Source organism: Lynx rufus, unplaced genomic scaffold (assembly GCF_022079265.1).
Source record: "Lynx rufus isolate CCGP_SWC_20201006 ecotype Redwood Valley unplaced genomic scaffold, mLynRuf1.p SCAF_11, whole genome shotgun sequence".
Lineage (NCBI taxonomy): Eukaryota > Metazoa > Chordata > Mammalia > Carnivora > Felidae > Lynx > Lynx rufus.
Window position 1 is genome coordinate 52,409,344 of NW_025814825.1, and position 20,125 is coordinate 52,429,468.

General features: G+C 37.1%; 1 protein-coding gene across 1 annotated transcript in view; it reads right to left on the reverse strand.

Annotated features, from left to right (window-relative positions):
• The window catches only part of CCDC186 (coiled-coil domain containing 186), a 53,934-nt gene that overhangs the window by 15,064 nt on the left and 18,745 nt on the right, over positions 1-20,125 (reverse strand). Inside the window, exons 4-9 of the mRNA XM_047073480.1 lie at positions 14,983-15,111; positions 9,506-9,718; positions 8,448-8,567; positions 1,340-1,444; positions 801-899; positions 532-618 (exon numbers count right to left, since the gene is read on the reverse strand). Coding sequence (XP_046929436.1) covers positions 532-618; positions 801-899; positions 1,340-1,444; positions 8,448-8,567; positions 9,506-9,718; positions 14,983-15,111 — 753 coding nt within the window. The remainder of the gene's footprint in view (positions 1-531; positions 619-800; positions 900-1,339; positions 1,445-8,447; positions 8,568-9,505; positions 9,719-14,982; positions 15,112-20,125) is intronic.

Here is a 20,125-nt window from a genome sequence, read left to right on the forward strand (position 1 = left end):
AAGGCACTTTGAAAACTATTAAGTGATGGCAAATTCCAGGTTGTTACTTAAAAGCCTATTTCTAAATAAATAAATGGTATTCAATGATATTTCACATCCATATCAAAAGGGATACTATTCTTCCAATAAAGACTAGATTGTTAGAAATTAACACTGTACAAGACTATATGGGAGACATATGAAGTCTATTATTTTTTGTCACTCACAGTTCTAAAGTCCAACTTTCTTTTCAATTAATTCGCTGACAAGACTGCCTTACATTAGAGGCCCGGGGAGAAGTTACAGAAACAGCAAATGTGCCGTAAAACAGCAATGTGTGGCAAATAGTTCAAAGGGACTAAAGTGGAAGACATTTTCATTTCAATAAGAGACTCACCTTCGTTGCTAGGAAATCGACATTCTACTCCTCTGAGTTCTTTCATTTTGAAACATTTCTATATAAATATCCTTTCTCCAACACTTGGAAAGTCAGAATGAGTCCCAAATTAAAGATATTGACCTTTCCTCTGAAATGACTAACGATTTAATTACCTTTGTTCTCAGTGTTCGTAGTTCATCCATGCCCTCCTTAAATGTCCTCTTCAGATCTTCCAGTTCTTTTATTTTGGCATGATGCATCTTTTAAAAAGTTTAAAAGAAACCACAGATCATTATGTACCAGACAAGATCTAAACGTTACTGCGTGTTCCTTCGAAAGGCCTTATTATTCTCTTATTACGCTTAGTATAACATTATTTATTATTTCTCTCCCTCTGTATTTATTACACAATCCACAGTATGAAAAGAGCAAAGCCACTCACCTCTAGCTGGTCGGATTTTTCTTGCATCTGTTTTTCAAGTTCTCCTTTTGTGACTCTAAGCTTGGCATCCAGCTCATTTGATTTAATTTCTTCTGACTCCTAATGGAAAAGAAATGAAAAAAGTATGACTTAACTTTTAAAGTTTTATGCTTTGGAACGTGACAGCTTTTGCCATTGTTTACTGATTGTGAACTGCATACCTTACATACTAAAAAGGATTGCACTGAAAGGTTTTTAAGATGTCAATTCTGCACGAACAAGAATAGCACTTAAGATATGTAACATAACACAGAGTAGGTTTTATGTTATACGTTTCCGGTACTCTTCATTCTTCTGACATTTTCTAATGTTTTTATTTGGTTAAAACTTCCCTAATAAGATCTCTATTTAAGCTGCAAGTACTTTAACACAGGAAACAGTCTGCAATTTATTTAACTGTCCTACCAAATCCATTCCACACTACCAACACTGTAGATACAAAACGAGTACTGATATTTGGTGCAATTTTGTTACTAATCTATTTGAAAAGTTAAGCATACCTGATACGTTTTTATCATATCCTGACAATTTTTCCTTATCTGATCTGCTTCTTCCTTTGCTTGAGTTAACTTTGTTGTTGTTTCTTTGAGTTTATCTTTGGTTTCCTGCATTGACAAAAGACAGTGTGAGACAAGAAAAAAATACACAGTGGTCTCTGCCTTGGTCTTTGACACAAAACTCCTAAAACCCTTGTAATATCCTAAGTGATAAGAACACTAGGAGCATTTCTTGTTGCAATATCGTTTGTGTGTGTGTGTGTGTTTTTGGGCATGGAGCCCAATGCAGGGCTTGAACTCACAACCCTGAAAGTAAGACCTGAGCTGAGATCAAGAGTCGGACATTTAACTGACTGAGCCACCCAGGCAACCCACTGCAATATTGCTTTTGGCCTCTGCTCCTGACATAGAGCTCTTGAAACCCCTGTAACTTCCTGAGTGACAGGGGTGTCTTTTGTTCTAATGAGACAACTCTAGGTGGGCTCCTGGATGAGAGCTGGTCACCAAAAAGACCACGTCATGATTAGAAGCCAGGAATTTTTAGCCCCCAAAGAAAGCCTGAAGATGGAGTTGACGATCCATCATGCCTACATAACAAAGCCTCCATAAAATCCCAAAGTATGGGGTTCAGAGAGCTTCCACGCTGGCAAGTACGACCACACTGAGAGGGTGACGCCCGCCAACTCCATGGGGATGGAAGCTCCTGCGCCTGGGACCCTTCCAGACCCCACCCTACACAGCTCTTCATCTGGTTGTTCATCTGTGTCCTTTATCATACCCTTTATAATGCGGTAAACATGTGTTTCTCTGAGTTCTTTAAGGAAAATTTCCAACCCAAGGAGGGGGTGGCTGCAACTTCTGATCTAGAGCTGGTTGGTCATAAGCACGGGTGATAACATCTGAAGTATGTATGTGGCAGGAGGTGGGTGGGCATTCTTGTAAGACCGAACCCTTAACCTGTGGGATCCGATGCTACCTCCAGGGAGATGTGTCAGAGTCGAGTGAAACTGTAGGACACCTAGGTGGTATTCACAGAGAATTACTTGCAGGGAGGGAAAACCTCCACACATCTGGTGGACCGGAAGTGTCAGAGGTCGAGTGTCTTGTGTAAAAGTAAAGGAGACTCACAGGGAAGAAAGACACAGCAGGGAGAACTGGGTTCTTCCCTACACTGGGGAAGGAAAACATTGTCCCTCACAGACAGCGACAAGGTTGAGCACAGTAACGTGATGAACGGTAAGAACAATGATCAGAGTAGAGAAAGTTCTTGTCTTGGCACTGCCACTGAGGGGTCACATATTTTCTAGAAATAACACTTTACGCTTCTGACAACAAATAAAGCGGCCTATGCAGTTAACTGATAGCCATAAAATCAAGTTAAATTTGACAGAGTTTTAAGTAAATCGCTACAAGTAACTAACATGATAAGCCAAGACGAACACAGCGTTAAACAGTTCTTTGCACACACACAAAAGACAGTTGTTTCACAGCCATGGTATCTATTCGAAACTGTCTTACACATCCATGCTGTGATTTGGTTTCTGTTCCTAACCACTCTCCTGAAATAGCAATTCTGAAGGTTTGGACGGACTACTCTTACCAAATCCAACTACTTTCTCTCATTTTTAATTCTTGACTTACCTGCTCCAGTTCTGACCCCTTCTGACTCTTTGGATAGCCTTCCTCTGTTTCTACTACAAGACAATATACTGTTTTTTCCCTCTTTGCTGTTGCCTTCTCTGTATCCTCAACTGGCTTCCTGCTTCCTGTGGCAATTTTTCAGATACAGCCCTGCTCTGCAGCTCATTTTCCAAAGTTCTCCTTCAGAGCACCCATCCAGTCCCATGGTCTGGGCTATACTGTGGATTTGAGACGAGGGTTTAGGTATGACCTCCTGGTAGCTGCTATTCAGAAGGGGGTAGATGCTGCTATTCTGCCTTCCCATAGACAGAATCCGGGGCATCATAGGGTATAACAATGTATACGCCGTACTGTAGCTTTCGTGTTCCCCCCTTTGAGTACACAGCTTCTGGACAACCCCCGGCTTAGTACTTGCCACATGTTTATTGTTCAAGTATATTTGCTGAATCAACAAGGAATCACTAATATAAACTTTCTGCTGTAGGTAGGCCAGTCTTGCTAAACATCAAATACTCAACTCCCATTTTTCCTTTTTTCTTGTTGTTCCTCCACTTTGAACGTCTTTCTCTTCGTCTTTTGAACCACCTAAATTGCACCTATCTTCACACACCGCTTCTCTCATGTCATTTTTTATTATAATCTCTCATACAATTAAGTACTTAGCTAGATACTTCCAGTTGCTGGTCTTCTAGTAAAAACTTGGTTTGGATTAAAACTCAGCATCACTTTGGGGCGCCTGGGTGGCTCAGTCGGTTAAGCGTCCGACTTCAGCTCAGGTCATGATCTCACGGTCCGTGAGTTTGAGCCCCGCGTCGGGCTCTGTGCTGACAGCTCAGAGCCTGGAGCCTGCTTCAGATTCTGTGTCTCCCTCTCTCTCTGGCCCTCCCCCATTCATGCTCTGTCTCTGTCTCAAAAATAAACAAACATTAAAAAAAAAATTAAAAAAAAAACTCAGTATCACTTCTAAAATACAAATTATTTGGAGAATTTTTCAAACCTTGTTTTTTTTTTTTTAATATCAGAGTATTAGCTCGAAGAGGGGAGGGGAGAGAAAAATCGTTCATATATTTTTTCCCCACTTTCATATCATCAATAACTGAAATAGCTAGGCACACAGTAGGTACTCCACTCAAAAAACAGCAATTGAGAGATTCCTATAATGCTAAATCATTATTAAATAAATAATCGAATAAAATAAGTTTGGTTAAGGTATTATGTTTCATTGATGCAGTCACTCATTCTGTGTTCACTGCCATGTGAGGCACTGTTCTAAGCTTTGGGGAAATCTTACTGGAAGACAGTTAAAATATCTACTCTCATAAAGCTGGTATTCTAGTGATGATCATAAATAATACATAAAATACATAAGTAAAACTACGTTATATTGGATAGTGACAAGTGCTAGGGAGTCAAAATAAAGGGCACAAGCAAGTCTGAAGGGAGGTATGAATGTTGAGAGAGCCAGGGAAAGTGACACTGAGAGGTGACAGATGGGTAAAGACCTGAAAGAAGTGAGCAAGAAGAGTCGCTAAAGGACTGGATATGGTGACTGAGAATTCAAGGACAATCCTCAGGTTTTGCGCCTGGGCAACTAAAAGACTGAACTGCCATCTACTGAGAAGGGAAGCAATGGAGGGCGGGCACATTATCCACAGAGTTTTAGACATGTTCAGTTGAAGATGCCTGTGAGTCATCCCAGATGTCAGATGCCAAACAGCCATTGGACTATATGAATCTGGAATTCTGTGTCCAAGTTCTAAATCTAGGAGTCACTAGCATAGCTTTTAAAGTTTCATGTTTTTCAAGTCCACCAATCTTGTCTTCTATAGTATCTAATCTTGTTAATTCTGCCCACCGTATTTTTCATCTCAGACGTTACATCCATTTCACCTTTCGTGTCTCTACTTTTAACATACTCATGCTTTTATTTACCTTCTTGAATATATGGAGTATATTTTTATAACAGCTGTTTTAACATCCTTACCTATTTCTTTCACCTAGGTCATTTCTGGCTTTGTTTCTACCAATTGATTTTTCTTTACTTCTCATTATAGGCTATATTTTCCTGCTTCTTTGCATGTCTGGTAATTTTTTATTGGATACCAGACACTGTCAATTTTAAGTTTGTAGATCCTAGAGATTTCTGAATTCAAGTATTTTGGGCTTTCTTCTGGGACATGGTTATTTGAAACAATTTGATTTGAGGTTTTCTTTCAAAGCTTTGTAAGATGGGTCCATAACAGACTTTGAATTCGGGCTAATTAGTCCCCACTGCTAAAGCAACACCCTTCTGAGAACCACTGGATGCCCTGTATGTTAAGAGCACTCTCTCTTGGTTGGGGGAAACGTGAACCACTCTTATGAGCCCTAGGAATTGTCACCCCTACTCCTTTCTGATAGTTCTTTCTCCACCTCTTTCTCATACACATATACTGATTAGTACTGAGCTGAATGAAGAATTGAAGGGAACACAGTGCAAATCTCCAAATCTTTCTCTTCTCTGGTACTCTACCCTGTTTCCCATACTTCAAACTTTGTCTCCTCAATTCATGGAGACTTGCTGGAATCTGTCTGGGTTCTTCTTCTTTGCAGCAACCTGGAAATTCTCCATCTTGCTTGATTCCCTTCTCTCAGGGATCACTGTCCTGTGCTGCCTTTGTTGTCCCAAACCTAAAAACCTTCATTTCATATATTTTCTTTTTTTTTTTAATTAAGTTTTTTAAGGTGGGAGGCTAAACTGAACCCTGTTACTCCATAATGCAACCAATTATAGTTATAGAAGAGTTACAGAACTGAACATATACTTCTACTATGTGAGGTAACAGTAAAGCTAATTAAAAGTGAGCACTAGCTTCTAATTAGTGGGCTTTATAAGTTAAACCATACAAGAATGAAATTATCACTGACAACATCTATGCTCCAGTGAGATTATTTTATCCTGGGACCAAGTAGGTAAATAGGTAGCAACCAGGTAGGTGAACAATTATATGAGGTACACTGTGGGGAAAGTCCTTCACTACACTAAAAATAAAAGGCTTTTGTTTTTAGAAGCTAGCCATTAAAAACACATTTCAATTTAACTTCCAAAGGAGTTTCAGAAAAGGAATAAGTGAAACTATTTCTATTGTCTGATCCAATTGATAATTCTACTGATGAAGGAGCTATCCGATCTAACTAAGACTTAGTTTCTGGTAATACCTCTGGAGGCCTGCTCAGCGGTTAACGATCACAGTGAATCCAGAACTTCAATATTAATACCTAGGACTGGGTGGGCAGAAACTAGAAATTGGAAAGGGTGCCTGGAGAAAAACTTACAAGAGTCCTGGCTCTTGTTCACCTTTTAAAAGGTGGCCTATACTGCCTAGACGGTCATTAAATCTTTGCATCCTTTGATCTAGAGACACCACCTCACATCTACTAGGTAAATAACGTAAAACAGGTAACCAGGATCCCATCCCAGACACTCTCTCAAAGCAATTACTGTGTCCTCCATGGCTTTCACAGCATCCATATTATTTCATACAGTGCTGTGCACAGAGGAAGGCCCAGTTAAACACCTGCTGGTTAATAAATGCCTTAAAAAAAAAAAAAAAAAACTGGTTAATTTCTAATTTCCACATACTAGGTCAATATGCTTATTTTCGTTTTCTAGCAATCCACACCACGTGACCTCATTATGTCAGCCTCAAACTAATTCTCTAACCTACTTACAAAGTATCTGGTTTCATCTCACCTCAAAGCTGCCATTAAATAGCTATTATTACCAATTTTTTAACACATATGGCCACAGAAGACCAAATGTTAGCCTTTCACTTTTCACGCTCCAATGCTAGTATTCTAATAAGTTGCAGCATCCCATCCCTTAGGGCTAGAGATAATGAGGAGAAAAGTGCCAGAGATATTAGATATGACCTACTATTATATTCAGATTTTGAAGCAATTTGGATAGTTTGGAAATCGTTATCATGATGTAGGATTTGGAATTTTAATTCTTCATTCTGTAACTGAAAGTAAAGGGACATTTTAAATGATTTACAGCCCTGCCTGTGTGAACTGCAAGGATTTCCGATCCTAATTCCTTCTCTGCCTGTGTAGCTCGTCAACACTCCTGTGCGGATCAGCATTTAGCTCAGAACTCAAGGACGGCTGCCATTCTCTATTCTGTGACCACCGTCAACACTTCTCCCAACAGTTTTCTCTGATAATATTATATGTAAATATCCAAAGGTTACTAACAGTTCTACTTAGAATTATTTAGTGAGATAACCTATGATTATGGTTTTAAACAATATCATTAATCTTATTTTTGAAAACTTGGCAATTGTTATAAATAATACTGCTCTCCAGTTTAAATCCTATTTTGAAGTTGTTCTTTTACTTCACATCTATCATCTTCAGATTTTTATTAACTCTTATACCAGTTCAGTTGGTGCTTAAAATCATGGCATCACATACCAGCCTTTAGGATCACTTATCATTATATTAATTTTTTTTAAATGATACTCATTAGGCATAATACCAATGCAATTATATTCATAGTAAACAGATATGGAAACATTCTTAAAATCTTTATTATACTCTTATTAAAATAAAAATTTATATTTATTTTTTAATTAAAAAATTGTATTAAATGTTTATTTTTGAGAGAGAGAGCATGCATGTGCATGCACACACGTTGGGGAGGGGCAGAGAGAGAGAGAGAGACACACACAGAATCTGAAGCAGGTTCGAGGCTCCCAGGTGTCAGCACAGAGCCCAACACAGGGCTCGAACTCACGAACTGCGAGATCATGACCTGAGCCGAAGTCCGACACTTAACCAATTGAGCCACCCAGGTGCCTCTATTTTCTTTTATTTTTGAGAGAGCGAGTGGGATTGCACAAGGGTGCATATAAGCTGGGGAGGGGCAGGGGACAGAGGGAGAGAGACAACATTAAGCAGGCTCCACACTTGGTGGCACACATGGGGCTCAATCCCACAACTCTGGGATTATGACCTGAGTTGAAGTCAAGAGTCAGACGTTCAACCGACTGAGTCACCCAGGCACCACATAAACAAGAATTTATATTTCTTGATTGTAAGAATCTTAGCATCACTGACATTCCTTTAAAATTTTCAGAGTTTACTTTTAATTTTTATAAATAACCCACAGACTCCCCTCTTTCCCCTAAATTTCTGACAATGTTTAATATTAAATATAAATATCAAAAAATGCTTAAAGAACAAAATCAATTTTGGATTTATAAACAATGAATGACAAAGTTTAATATTTTTAAAATTTATGATAAAATTTAATAGTGTAATTTAATATGTAAATCATGCAAGGAAATACCTTTTCACAATTACCAAATATTTAGGCCCCACCTACTCCCCAGAAGTCACTACATTAAGCTTTATGCCTCATTAACTATTATTGCATTTGCTCTTAAAACTGGTTTTAATAACTTTTCCATTGCATTACAGTACTTACCTTGTGTGAATCCATTTCTGCTTTTAATTTGTTTTGTGCCCATTTTACTTTTATGACATGAGAGTTGATATCTTCTTTTAATTTGTCAATTTCTCTGGTGAGTCTAGTAGTTTCACTTTCCTAAAACAATATCACTAGGTCATATTTTTCACTTAAACAATCAACCAACTCTTTGTGTATCTTTTATGCCTCATCAAAATAATCAGTGCAATTAACACTGTATTTCAGGGGCTAGCATATTATAACCTACAAGCCGTAAACCTAATTTAAAGTTCAAATGATTAAGAGAGTAGCAAAACCCTAAATCAAATTAATAGACATAAGATGATTAACATTTACATTTTAACCAACTAGATACGTTGCTACAAGTACACCTTCATGATCCTTCTCAACTGGCTGGCATTCAGGCAAAATACAAATTAAATTTTTCCAGAATTCCTGAGAACAATGACAACATTTCTGAACTAAAAGTTAATTTATAAAAAAAAAAATAACATTCATCATCAAGAAATGATAATCCACTAGAAATAAGACCATGCCATGAGGCAGCTAGTTAACAGCAAGGACTCTAAAAAGCTCAGTAATTAAATCTTTTGGGGCAGCATCTAAGAAGAACATGTTTTTCTACAAGAAAAATATAAATTCTCTTCTATGATAAATAACTGTTACATTGAGATTCAGTCAAATTGTATACTTCTGGCTGAAAAATTGTTTACATCTTGATCATACTATGTATATATTTTACCAAAATAAAATGTTTTGAAGCAGAACTCTCATTTCTTCAACATATAGATATTAAAAGAGGACTTTAAAAAAATACCTGTCAAGAAAATGTTATTTAATAAACATGTGTCAATCTCATTTTTTCCCAGCAAAGACTTTTCGCAGACAAGTAATGAGATATTAAAGTTACTAAAACATTCATGTTCTTAGAAGGCAAACTAACAAAAACCACTTTATGTTTAATAGTGACTTAACCACATTAAGTTATGATTATTTGATTAAAGAAAAGCAAAAAGAATACATTTCAACTAAGGTACAACAGCACCAAGTTATACCTTTGTCTCATACAGCTGGTGCAACCGTCCTTTCTCCTGAGAAAGCTGCTTAATTTTGTTAGTGTTTTTCTCGGATTCTTTATTTGCATCTCTGAGCTTTCTTTCAAGTATCTCTTTTTCCTTTCGAAGGTCTAAAGATTCCTTCTCGCCTCTTACATACTTCATTACCATTGCTTCTTTTTCCTGGCGTGCCTCTTCACATTTTTTGTTGGCCTTTGAAAAAATATCCAGCATTAATAAAACTTTTTTTGCAAAACAAAATCAAAATCAATCAAAATAAGTAATACTTGGGGCACCCGAGTGACTCAGTGGGTTAAGCATCCAACTTTGGCTCTGGTCATGATTTCACAGTTCATGAGCTCGAGCCCCACATCTGACTCTGCCCTGACAACAGATCAGATCCGCTATCTCCCTTGCTCTCTGCTCATCCCCTTCTCTCTCCCTCCCTCTCAAGAACAAATATTAAAAAAATAACAGGGGTGCCTGGGTGGCTCAGTCAGTTAAACATCTGACTTTGGCTCAGGTCATGATCTCATGGTTCGTGATTTCAAGTCCCACGTAGGGCTCTCTGCTGTCAGCACAGAGCCTGCTTCAGATCCTCTGTCCCCCCCCCGCCCCTCCCCTGCTTATGCTCTCTCTCAAAATAAATAAACTTTAAAAATAATTTTAAATAACAAAAAAATAATAAAATAAAATTTTTCTACAATATCACCAATGTATTTTTGGGTTTTTTTTTTGCACAACATTCTCAGGCCTGTGTCATGAAATTTTTAAATGAAAGGAAAAATTCAGAATTATAGAAAAAAGATACAGCCAATAAATTACTATCACTACTATTTGCTTTTACTCTTTCCTATTCCTTTTACTTTGGCTGACATAGTTACTGTTTCCCATTTACTCCTCCAGATCCACTCTTCCACTCTTTCCTATCCCACCCTGTGCTTTGGGAAGATGACTATCACGGACCGTATCAATAAGTTCCCTTGCCCTCATACTTCCAGTTGGATTCAGTCAACGGGAGGCATTAGGCAGATCAGAACTACAGGCAAAGAGTGAGATCTGGCTCCTCCAGAGTCACCACAGGTTCACGGAAGGCCACTGTCTATGTCAGGTGTCCACACTATACAACTAACCCTTCTGAGTTGCATTACCTGCTCCCTCTCCTTATTCCTTTAGCCCAAAGAGTAACAGTGGCTCCTCTAGCATCTCAAGACCCTGCATTTTCCTTTGGGTCCCCTAAACCTTGTCCATACTTTTTTGTAAAGAGTCCTTTCATTACATTCTCAAATCGGCAGTTTCTGTTTTCTGCCAGGACCCTGACTATATGCCTGACAGTTCCTAAAATCTAAAAATCTTAGCTCCCTTGCTAACTGTAGGCTAATGAATGATCATCTGATTTCTTGTATATGAAAAACTTTTCTAAAGTTTTCCACTTAATAAAAAAATATCTAGGGGCGCCTGGGTGGCTCAGTCGGTTAAGCGGCCGACTTCAGCTCAGGTCATGATCTCGCGGTCCGTGAGTTCGAGCCCATGTCGGGCTCTGTGCTGACAGCTCAGAGCCTGGAGCCTGTTTCGGATTCTGTGTCTCCCTCTCTCTGACCCTCCCCCATTCATGCTCTGTGTCTCTCTGTCTCAAAAGTAAATAAACGTTAAAAAAAAAAAAATACCTAATTGGATTGTGATACCTACATACTCTCAAAATTCTGTTAATATAAGCCAGTACTCCATATTCTGAAGTTTCATGTAATGAAAACTTCTACAGATAGCCCTTCATTTAAGTAAATTTACACTCATAGCTTGCAAATATGATGGAACACATATTTATGTTATAAAAGATGAAACCTTAAACTTTAGGGCTTTTCATTGGCATCTAGTGGTAAATACCAACTGATACTATAACTGAATTGAAGAAGATATAACGTTAAAGAGAATGTAGGTAAAGCTACCATGGTCTGATGAAAAGTACATAACAAAGAACGTTTCATGAAGTTCTGCTATAGCTGATAAGCACATCTAGTAGACACTCAGAATACTATACAAATACTTTTCAAAATTGTCCAATTGGGCCCCCCCCCCCACTGAAATAACCTGTTAATTTTCAGGAAAAATTAAGGGAAATATTGGAATAGGAATGTCAGAGATCCCTGAGGATTTCACGATGTAATTGTGGACAAAAATTGAGAAAACTGTGCTGGAACTGGTTAACGGAATTAGCTATATTTTTAGATAACTGAATAACTGTTCTTAGGAAAAGCAATTAATGATAATATCAACTTAAAAAGAAGTCTAGTTTCATAAGTTGATGTTCAGATAATGTATTAGCTTTTGGAAACACAAAGAACAAGTTGTGGCTTCTGTCCCAGAAAAGCTCATTATCTAGGTATGAATAACATATAAACAAAATGTTTACACGTTATATAAACAACATATATACATATAACATGAACAAAAGCGCAAATGCCTAGTTGTATAAAATAGCATAATTTTTTTGAGGATATCGACATTTTGGAGGGTTTAAATTTAGCATGTTGGCTGGACTGGGGTGGGGGGAAGTAGTTATGAAACAGATTTAATTAGAGATTGAATCTTCAAAGGAAGAAGGGCTTCTCTTATCATGCTAATGAGTTGAGATTTTATCCTACAGGCAATGGGAAGCCAAAGGATTTATAAATCAAACCTTTTATTAAACAAATTAGTAAGATAACTGGTGGCAGGATGGTAGCTTCTCTGAAACTGAGAGATGGGAAGCAGAAAAACCAGAAAAAAGACAATTAAAGTAAAATATTATGAGGTTCTTGACTATGCAAGGGATGTCCTGTTACTCGGTCATCCGTGGATCAGCTGCGAAGGAATAATGTGGGGTGCTGAGTATTCACATTTCTAGGTCTCAACCCAGATGATGGCAGCACCTACTTCCCAGAACTGTTGGAAGTATTAAACAAGATCATACTATTGCTTAAGCTTCTTCAAAAAGTCTGTCCATTTAGGGTACAGATAAAGGAAGAGGAGCCAGTAAGTCTTTGGATTTGACCAGTTTAAGATATTTATCACTGACTTGGATAAACACATAGAAAGCATGAATAAGATAATCAATAGGATTCAATAGCCAGTTAAAATTAAGATAAAATGTAAGATGTTCTGGTCTCAAAATATGGTAGATAAACCATCCCCATCTAAAACACCAAAAATTTAGATGAAATACAACAAATATTCTTTTAATAAACAGTTGAGCTCACAACAAAGTATGAGAAACCCCCAGGGCCCAAGAAGCTAAGAGGAAGCAGGAATCCAGAATGGTATGCTAGGCCTGAACTCTTCATTGCCTTGTGGACATTTCCCAATCCAGGAATGGGGGTATAAAGGGAACATGCTGTAAGTCCTTGAGAATTTATAATATAAGCCTACCCTCCTGGAAGTTTGAGGTTCGTATTCATTCTACCTGCAGTCTGAGAAATGGAGAAACCTCAAGCTGGAAAATTAAACTGGGGAATGTACTGTGTGTGCGTAAACAGGTGCACACTCATGCTGGGAATCTACTTCTAAATAAAATTTAACCAGGTTTGGTGACTCTACATGAAGGATAAAACAGTGTTCATTTTACTAGTCTTTTATCTTTTCTACAGGCTTAAAATTTTTCAAAAAGTTGACAGGAAAAGGTAGGGGTAAAAAGGAATGAAGCAGATCTATAAATATTTAAATGAAATGAATTCCAAAATCTACACCATAATACCCACTTCGTAGCGTTGTTGTGAAGATTAAATAAGTTGTAAAGTGCTTTGAACGTGGCCTGGCCCATAGCTAAATCTCAATACATTAGCTAATGTTAATAACTTCACCTACAGTTTTCATCATTATAGAGAGAACAATTACATAGTAGTGAATGCAGCATGTTGCCAATTATTTTAAAAAGGGGGGATGGAAGGAAGGAGAATACACACATGCTTGTCTAGGCAATAAACATTTGGGGAAAATACACAGGAAACTGGCATCAATGGTTACCTCTGGGAAGGGGGAAAATGGGAGAAAATGTTTGGAAGAAGCCTAATTTTTTACTGTTTGAATTGTTATTGTATATATCCAACTACCATTTTGTTTTTATTTGAAAATATAATAAACTCTAAAGAATACATTTTTTAAAAAGCTTGGTGGTTCTAATTATCAGTTACGTTTGAGTCTACCAAAACCAACAAATTCTTAAGGTCTCATCCTCTATATTTCTCTTCAATTAGTACAAAAAGTTTGAGAGCTGAGAGCATAGATTTTAAATCATCATATTGTAAAGAATCACAGAAATAAAGGTTGAGGACCAACTGTTTGCTAAAGTTCTTCCAGAAAGCTACCTACGATAGTAGCTTTAGGGCAGAAAGAACAGGATCCATCTCACTGACAGTGTTAGCAGGCAGGTAACACTTTCTGATTCAATTCACCATAAGGACCAATTGTTAGGCATTATGCTAGGTTTCATGAATAGAGAAATGAAGATGACTAAGATCCTATACTTAAGAGTGCAGGCTGGGGCGCCTGGGTGGCGCAGTCGGTTAAGCGTCCGACTTCAGCCAGGTCACGATCTCGCGGTCCGTGAGTTCGAGCCCCGCGTCGGGCTCTGGGCTGATGGCTCAGAGCCTGGAGCCTGTTTCCGATTCTGTGTCTCCCTCTCTCTCTGCCCGTCCCCCGTTCATGCTCTGTCTCTCTCTGTCCCAAAAATAAATAAAAAACGTTGAAAAAAAAATTAAAAAAAAAAAAAAAAGAGTGCAGGCAATAATAACACAAAATACTTAAAATGATCTCTTCTGAAATCCATATATACCAACTCAAAAAGATTACCAAAATGAATTAAGTAGGAAACCCCCCAAAAAGATATACAGTAAGATTCCAATCAAGTAGGAGGAATCAGGGGGCACCTGAGTGGCTCAGTCAGCTAAGCATCCGACTTTGGCTCATATCATGATCTCACAGTTTGTGAGTTCGAGCCCCACGTTGGGCTCTGTGCTGACAGCTCAGAGCCTGGAGCCTGTATTCGGATTCTGTATCTCCCCCTCTCTCTATCCCTCCCCTGCTCACGCTGTCTCTCTCTCTCAAAAATAAATACAACATAAAAAAAAAAAAGTAGGAGGAATAAGTATATGAATACATACACATAAGCTTGTGTGACATACCTATGTATGTGGTAAGATACATAACCAAAATATTAATAATTACTACAGAACAAGGAGTGGGATATAAAGGGATTGGGGGCAGGAAGAGAGAAGTACAAATGAAAGAGGACTTTCACTTTTTTTTCTATATACTTCCTTAATTTTAAAAATATTTTTGTAGTTAGCATGTATTTATGCATTGCTTTAGCATTTTTTAAAAAGATTAATTACCTATTCTTAAGATACCACTGATACTCAAAACAGTCTAACAAGTTAGTTTATAATAAACAAGAAAGAGTCACCAGAATATGAAGTTAATAATGATATTGATTTGAAAAATACCTGTTCCATTCGATGGGCCATCTCTTTATGTAACTGCTGAACTGCATTTTTAGCTGCAATGTCTTGAGCTACTAGTTTATCTTTGGAAGCTTTAACTTCTTTACTAAGTTCCTCTATTCTTGATTCTAACTGAAAAGAAAATTATTTCCAGTTATTTTCATAGCTATACCAAGTAGGCCATCAACACTTTAAATAAATATAAACAATGAAAAGGAACATAGAGGAAGTAATGAATATACTTCAAACACAGAAATCAAAAGTAAATGTTAGCGATAATTCTAAATCTCATTAGAAGTAAGTAAGTATAAAGCTGACACAGATTCTGGTAAGATGTATATAGTAAGCTCCAGAACAATCACTAAGGAAATAAAAAAATATAGTGAAAATATGAAAGAAATTTAAATGTTACATATTTACTTAATGCATAAGAAAGCAGTAAGGGGGGAACGGGAACAAAATAGACATGATACATATAGGGAAAAAATGGCAGACAGAAATCCACTGTCAATAACAACATTAAGTGAGATTGTGTTAAATAATCACATCAAAAGCCAGAGATTATCACACTGGAATAAAAAAACAAGATCCAACAATATGCTATCTATAAGAGGGATTTTAAATTCAAAGATTCAGACTAAAAGAAAAGGATGTAAAAAGATACAGCTTGCAAACAACCATAAGAGGGGTGGATATACTAAGATGCAAAATAAACTAAAAAAAAACAAACGTTACCAGAGATAAAGAGGAATATTTCATGATGGTTAAATGGACAATCTATAATAATTCTAAGTATATATGTACCTAATAACATAGCACCAAAATACATGAACCAAAAACTGACAGAAATGAAGAAGGCAATTGATAGTTGGAAACTTCAATACTTCAATAATGGACAGAAGTACACAGAAGATTCACAAGGAAATAGGAGACGAGCAAAATTATAGAACTGGATCTAACACATTTATACAACATTCCACCCAACCAGAGAAGAATACACATGCTCATCAAGTATGCATGGAACTTTCTCCAGTACTGAACATATGCTAGGTCATAAAACAAACCTCTATAAACGTAAAAGATTGAAATCATATAAAGCATGTTCTTCAACCAGAATGGAATGAAACTAGAGTCAGTAACAGCCAAGTAATCTGAGAAAATCACAAATATGTAAAAATTAACACCTCAATAACTAATGGAAGAAATCATAAGGAAAATTAGAAAATACAAGGTGGTGAATGAAAATAAAGACACAACATACCAAAACTTTAGGGTTGTATCTAAAGCAGTCTTTAGAGGGAAGATTATAGCTATAAACACCTCTATTAATAAAAAAGAAAGATCTCAGGGAGCCTGGCTGGTTTAGTCAGTAAAGTGTGCAACTCTTGATCAAGGGGTTGTGTGTCTGAGCCCCACGTTGGGTGTAGAGATTACTTAAAAATCAAATCTTAAAAAAATAAAAGAGGCGCCTGGGTGGATCAGTCTGTTAAGCGTCTAACTCTTGATTTCAGCTCAGGTCATGGTCTCGCAGTTCGTGTGATCAAGCCCTGTATCAGGCTCTCCGCTGACAGCACACAGCCTGTTTGGGATTCTTGGTCTTCCCCTCTCTCTGCCCCTCCCCTGCGTGCACACATGTTCTCTCTCTCAAAAATAAACATCAAAATAAAATAAAATAATAAAATAAAATAAAATTAAATTAAATTAAAATAAAATGAAATAAAATAAAATAAAATAGAAGATCCTAAATTAATAATCTAAATTTCTATCTTAAGACACTGGAAAAAGAAAAGGAAACAAAACCTAAATAAAAAATTTTTTTTTTTTCAACGTTTATTTATTTTTGGGACAGAGAGAGACAGAGCATGAACGGGCGAGGGGCAGAGAGAGAGGGAGACACAGAATCGGAAACAGGCTCCAGGCTCTGAGCCATCAGCCCAGAGCCTGACGCGGGGCTCGAACTCACAGACCGCGAGATCGTGACCTGGCTGAGGTCGGACGCTTAACCGACTGCGCCACCCAGGCGCCCCAACAAAACCTAAATAAAGCCAGCAATAGGAAAGAAATAAATATTAGAATGAAAATTAATGAAATAGAAAATAGAAAAACTGAAAATTCAACAAAATGGTTCTTGAAAAGATTAACAAAATTGACAAACCTTTAGGGAGACTGACCAAAAAGAAGCTGGTGGGGGGCGGGGGTCTTCTCAAATGGAAATGAAAGAGGGGCACACAGATCTTACAGAAGTAACAGAAATAAAACAGTATGAATGAATACTATGGCCAATTTAACTTAGATGAACTAAATGGACAATTCTTAGAAAGCCACAAACTACCAAAACTGGCTTAAGAACAGAAAAAAAACAAAATCTGAAGAGACCTATAATAAGTAAAGAGACTGAATTAGTAAAAAAAAAAAAAATAAAAACCTGCCCACTAAGAAATATTCAAGCCAAGGAGACTACACAGATAAATTCTACCAAACATTTAAGGAATACCAATTATTCACAAACTCTTCCCCAAAACAGAAGAAACACTTCCCAACTCATTCTATAAGGTCAGTACTACTCTGACACCAAAACCAGAGAAATCACAAGAAAAAGGGCTATAAGACCAGTATCTCTTATCACTGTAGATACCAAAATCCTCAGCCAATGGAAAATATAATACTAGCAAACCAATTCTGTAATATACGAAAAGAATTATACACTATGGCCCACAGGGATTTATCCTAGTAATGCAAGGCTGGCATTATACACCCAGATATCAACTAATGTAATGTACCATATCAATAGAACAAAAACACATGATCACTTCAATAAATACACAAAAAGCATTTGATAAAATTCAATACTTGTTCATGACAAAAAAACACTGAGCAAAATAAAAAACAACAACACAAAACACTAAACAAAGTAGAAATAAAAAGGTACTTCTTCAACCTGATAAAGAGCATCTGTTAAAAACCCACAGCTAGCTTTGTACTTAATGGTGAAAGGCTGAAAGCTTTCTCCCTAAGATCAGGAACAAGAGAAGGATATTCATTCTTGCTACTTCTATTCAATACCATATTAGAAGGTCTAGGCAGGGAGGGCAATTAGGTAAGAAATAAAAGCCACTCAGATTGGAAAGGATTAAGTAAAACTCTCTATTTGCAGATGACATGACCTTATATTCAAAAAATCCTAAGAAATTCACCAAAAAACCTTCTAGAATAATGAATTCGGCAGGTTACAGGACATAATATACAAAAATTAAATGCTTCTATACAGTTGTAATTAACAACCTGAAAATGAAATTAAGGAAATAATTTCATCTACAATAGCATCAGAAAGAATAAATACTCTAGGAACAAATTTAATGAAAGTACAAACTTACACTATGAAAACTACAAAACACTGTTTAAAGAAATTAAAGATCTAAATAAATGGAAAGACATCCATGTAAGTAGAAGACCTACTATTGTTAAGATGGTAAAACACCCCAAATGAATCTACAGATCCAAGGCAACTTCTATCAGAAGCCCACCTGGCTTCACTGTAGAAATTGACAACATGAGAGTAAAATTCATATGGAAATGTAAGGAATTAAGAACAGCCAAACAATCTTGAAAAAGAAGAACAGGGGTTCTTGGATGGCTCAGTTGGTTAAATGTCCAACTCTTGATATCCATTCAGGTTGTGAACTTGCAGTCGTGGGATTGAGCCCCTGTCCAGCCGTGTGCTGACAGTGTGGAGTCTGCTTGGGATCTCTCTTTCTCTCTCTTTGCCCCTCCCCTGCTGGCACTCTCTCAAAATAAATAAATAAACTTTAAAGAAAGAAAGAAAAAGAACAAAGTTTAAGAACTCACATTTCTCCATTTTAAAATTTACTACAAAATAACAGTAACCAAGGTAGTGTTGGTACTACTGGAACAAAAGACAAAGAGATCAATGAAACAGAATTAAGGGTCGAGAAATAAACCCATATATCAAACAATCTTCAACAAAGATGCCAAAACTATTCAATGGAGGAAGAACAAAGAACAGTCTTTTCAACAGATGTGATTCTGAGACGACAGAATAGCGACAAAGAATGAAGCTGAACCCTTACATGATACTATGCACAAAAACTAACTCAAAATGAAAACCTTTATTAATTTTTTTTTACATTTATTTATTTTTGAGACAGTGAGAGTGCAAGCTGGGGAGGGGCAGAGAGAGAAGGAGACACAGAATCTGAAGCAGGCTCCAGGCTCTGAGCAAGTGTTCAGCACGGAGCCCAATGCGGGGCTTCAACCCAGGCAGGAACCGCGAGATCATAACTTGAGCTGAAGTCGGACACTTAATCGACTGAGCCACCCAGGTGCCCCAAAATGAATTAAAACTTAAATATAAAAGCCAAATTATAAAACCCTTAAAGGAAAACATAGGGGTAAATCTTCACGATCTTGGATTTGGCAATGGAATCTTGCATATGACACCAAATGCACACGCATACACAAAAATAGATAAATTGGACATCATCAAATTTGAAAGCTTTTGTGTTTCAAGTATACTATCAAGAAAAGTGAAAAAAGGGGGCACCTGGCTGGTTCAGTCAGAGGAGCACATGACTCTCAATCTCAGGATTGTGAGTTTGGGTCCCACACTGGGTGTAGAGATTACTTAAAAAAAATTAAGATCTTAAAAAAAAAAAAGTGAAAACACAATTCAAAAAATGGGAGAAAATATTTATAAGCCATATATCTGATATAGGTTTATTATTCAGAATATAAAAGAACTATTACAACTCGACAACTAAAAAAAATCTTTTTTAATGGGCAGAGAATTTAAATAGGTATTTCTCCAGAAATATACAAGATGTTCAACTTCATTGGTCATTAAGGAAATGCAAATCAAAACCACAATGAGATACTGCTTCACACCTATTAGGATGGCTATAATTAAGAAGTCCAGGGGTGCCTGGGTGGCTCAATCAGTTAAGTGTCAGACTTTTGATTTTGTCTTAGGTCATGATCTCATGGTCATGAAATCCAGCCAAGTGTTGGGTTCTGTGCTGACAGCAGGAGCCTGCTTGGGATTCTCTCTCTGCCCCTCCCTGGCTCACGCTCTTTCTCTCTCTCTCAAAATAAACAAACATTAAATAAACAAAAACAAAACAAAAAGTCC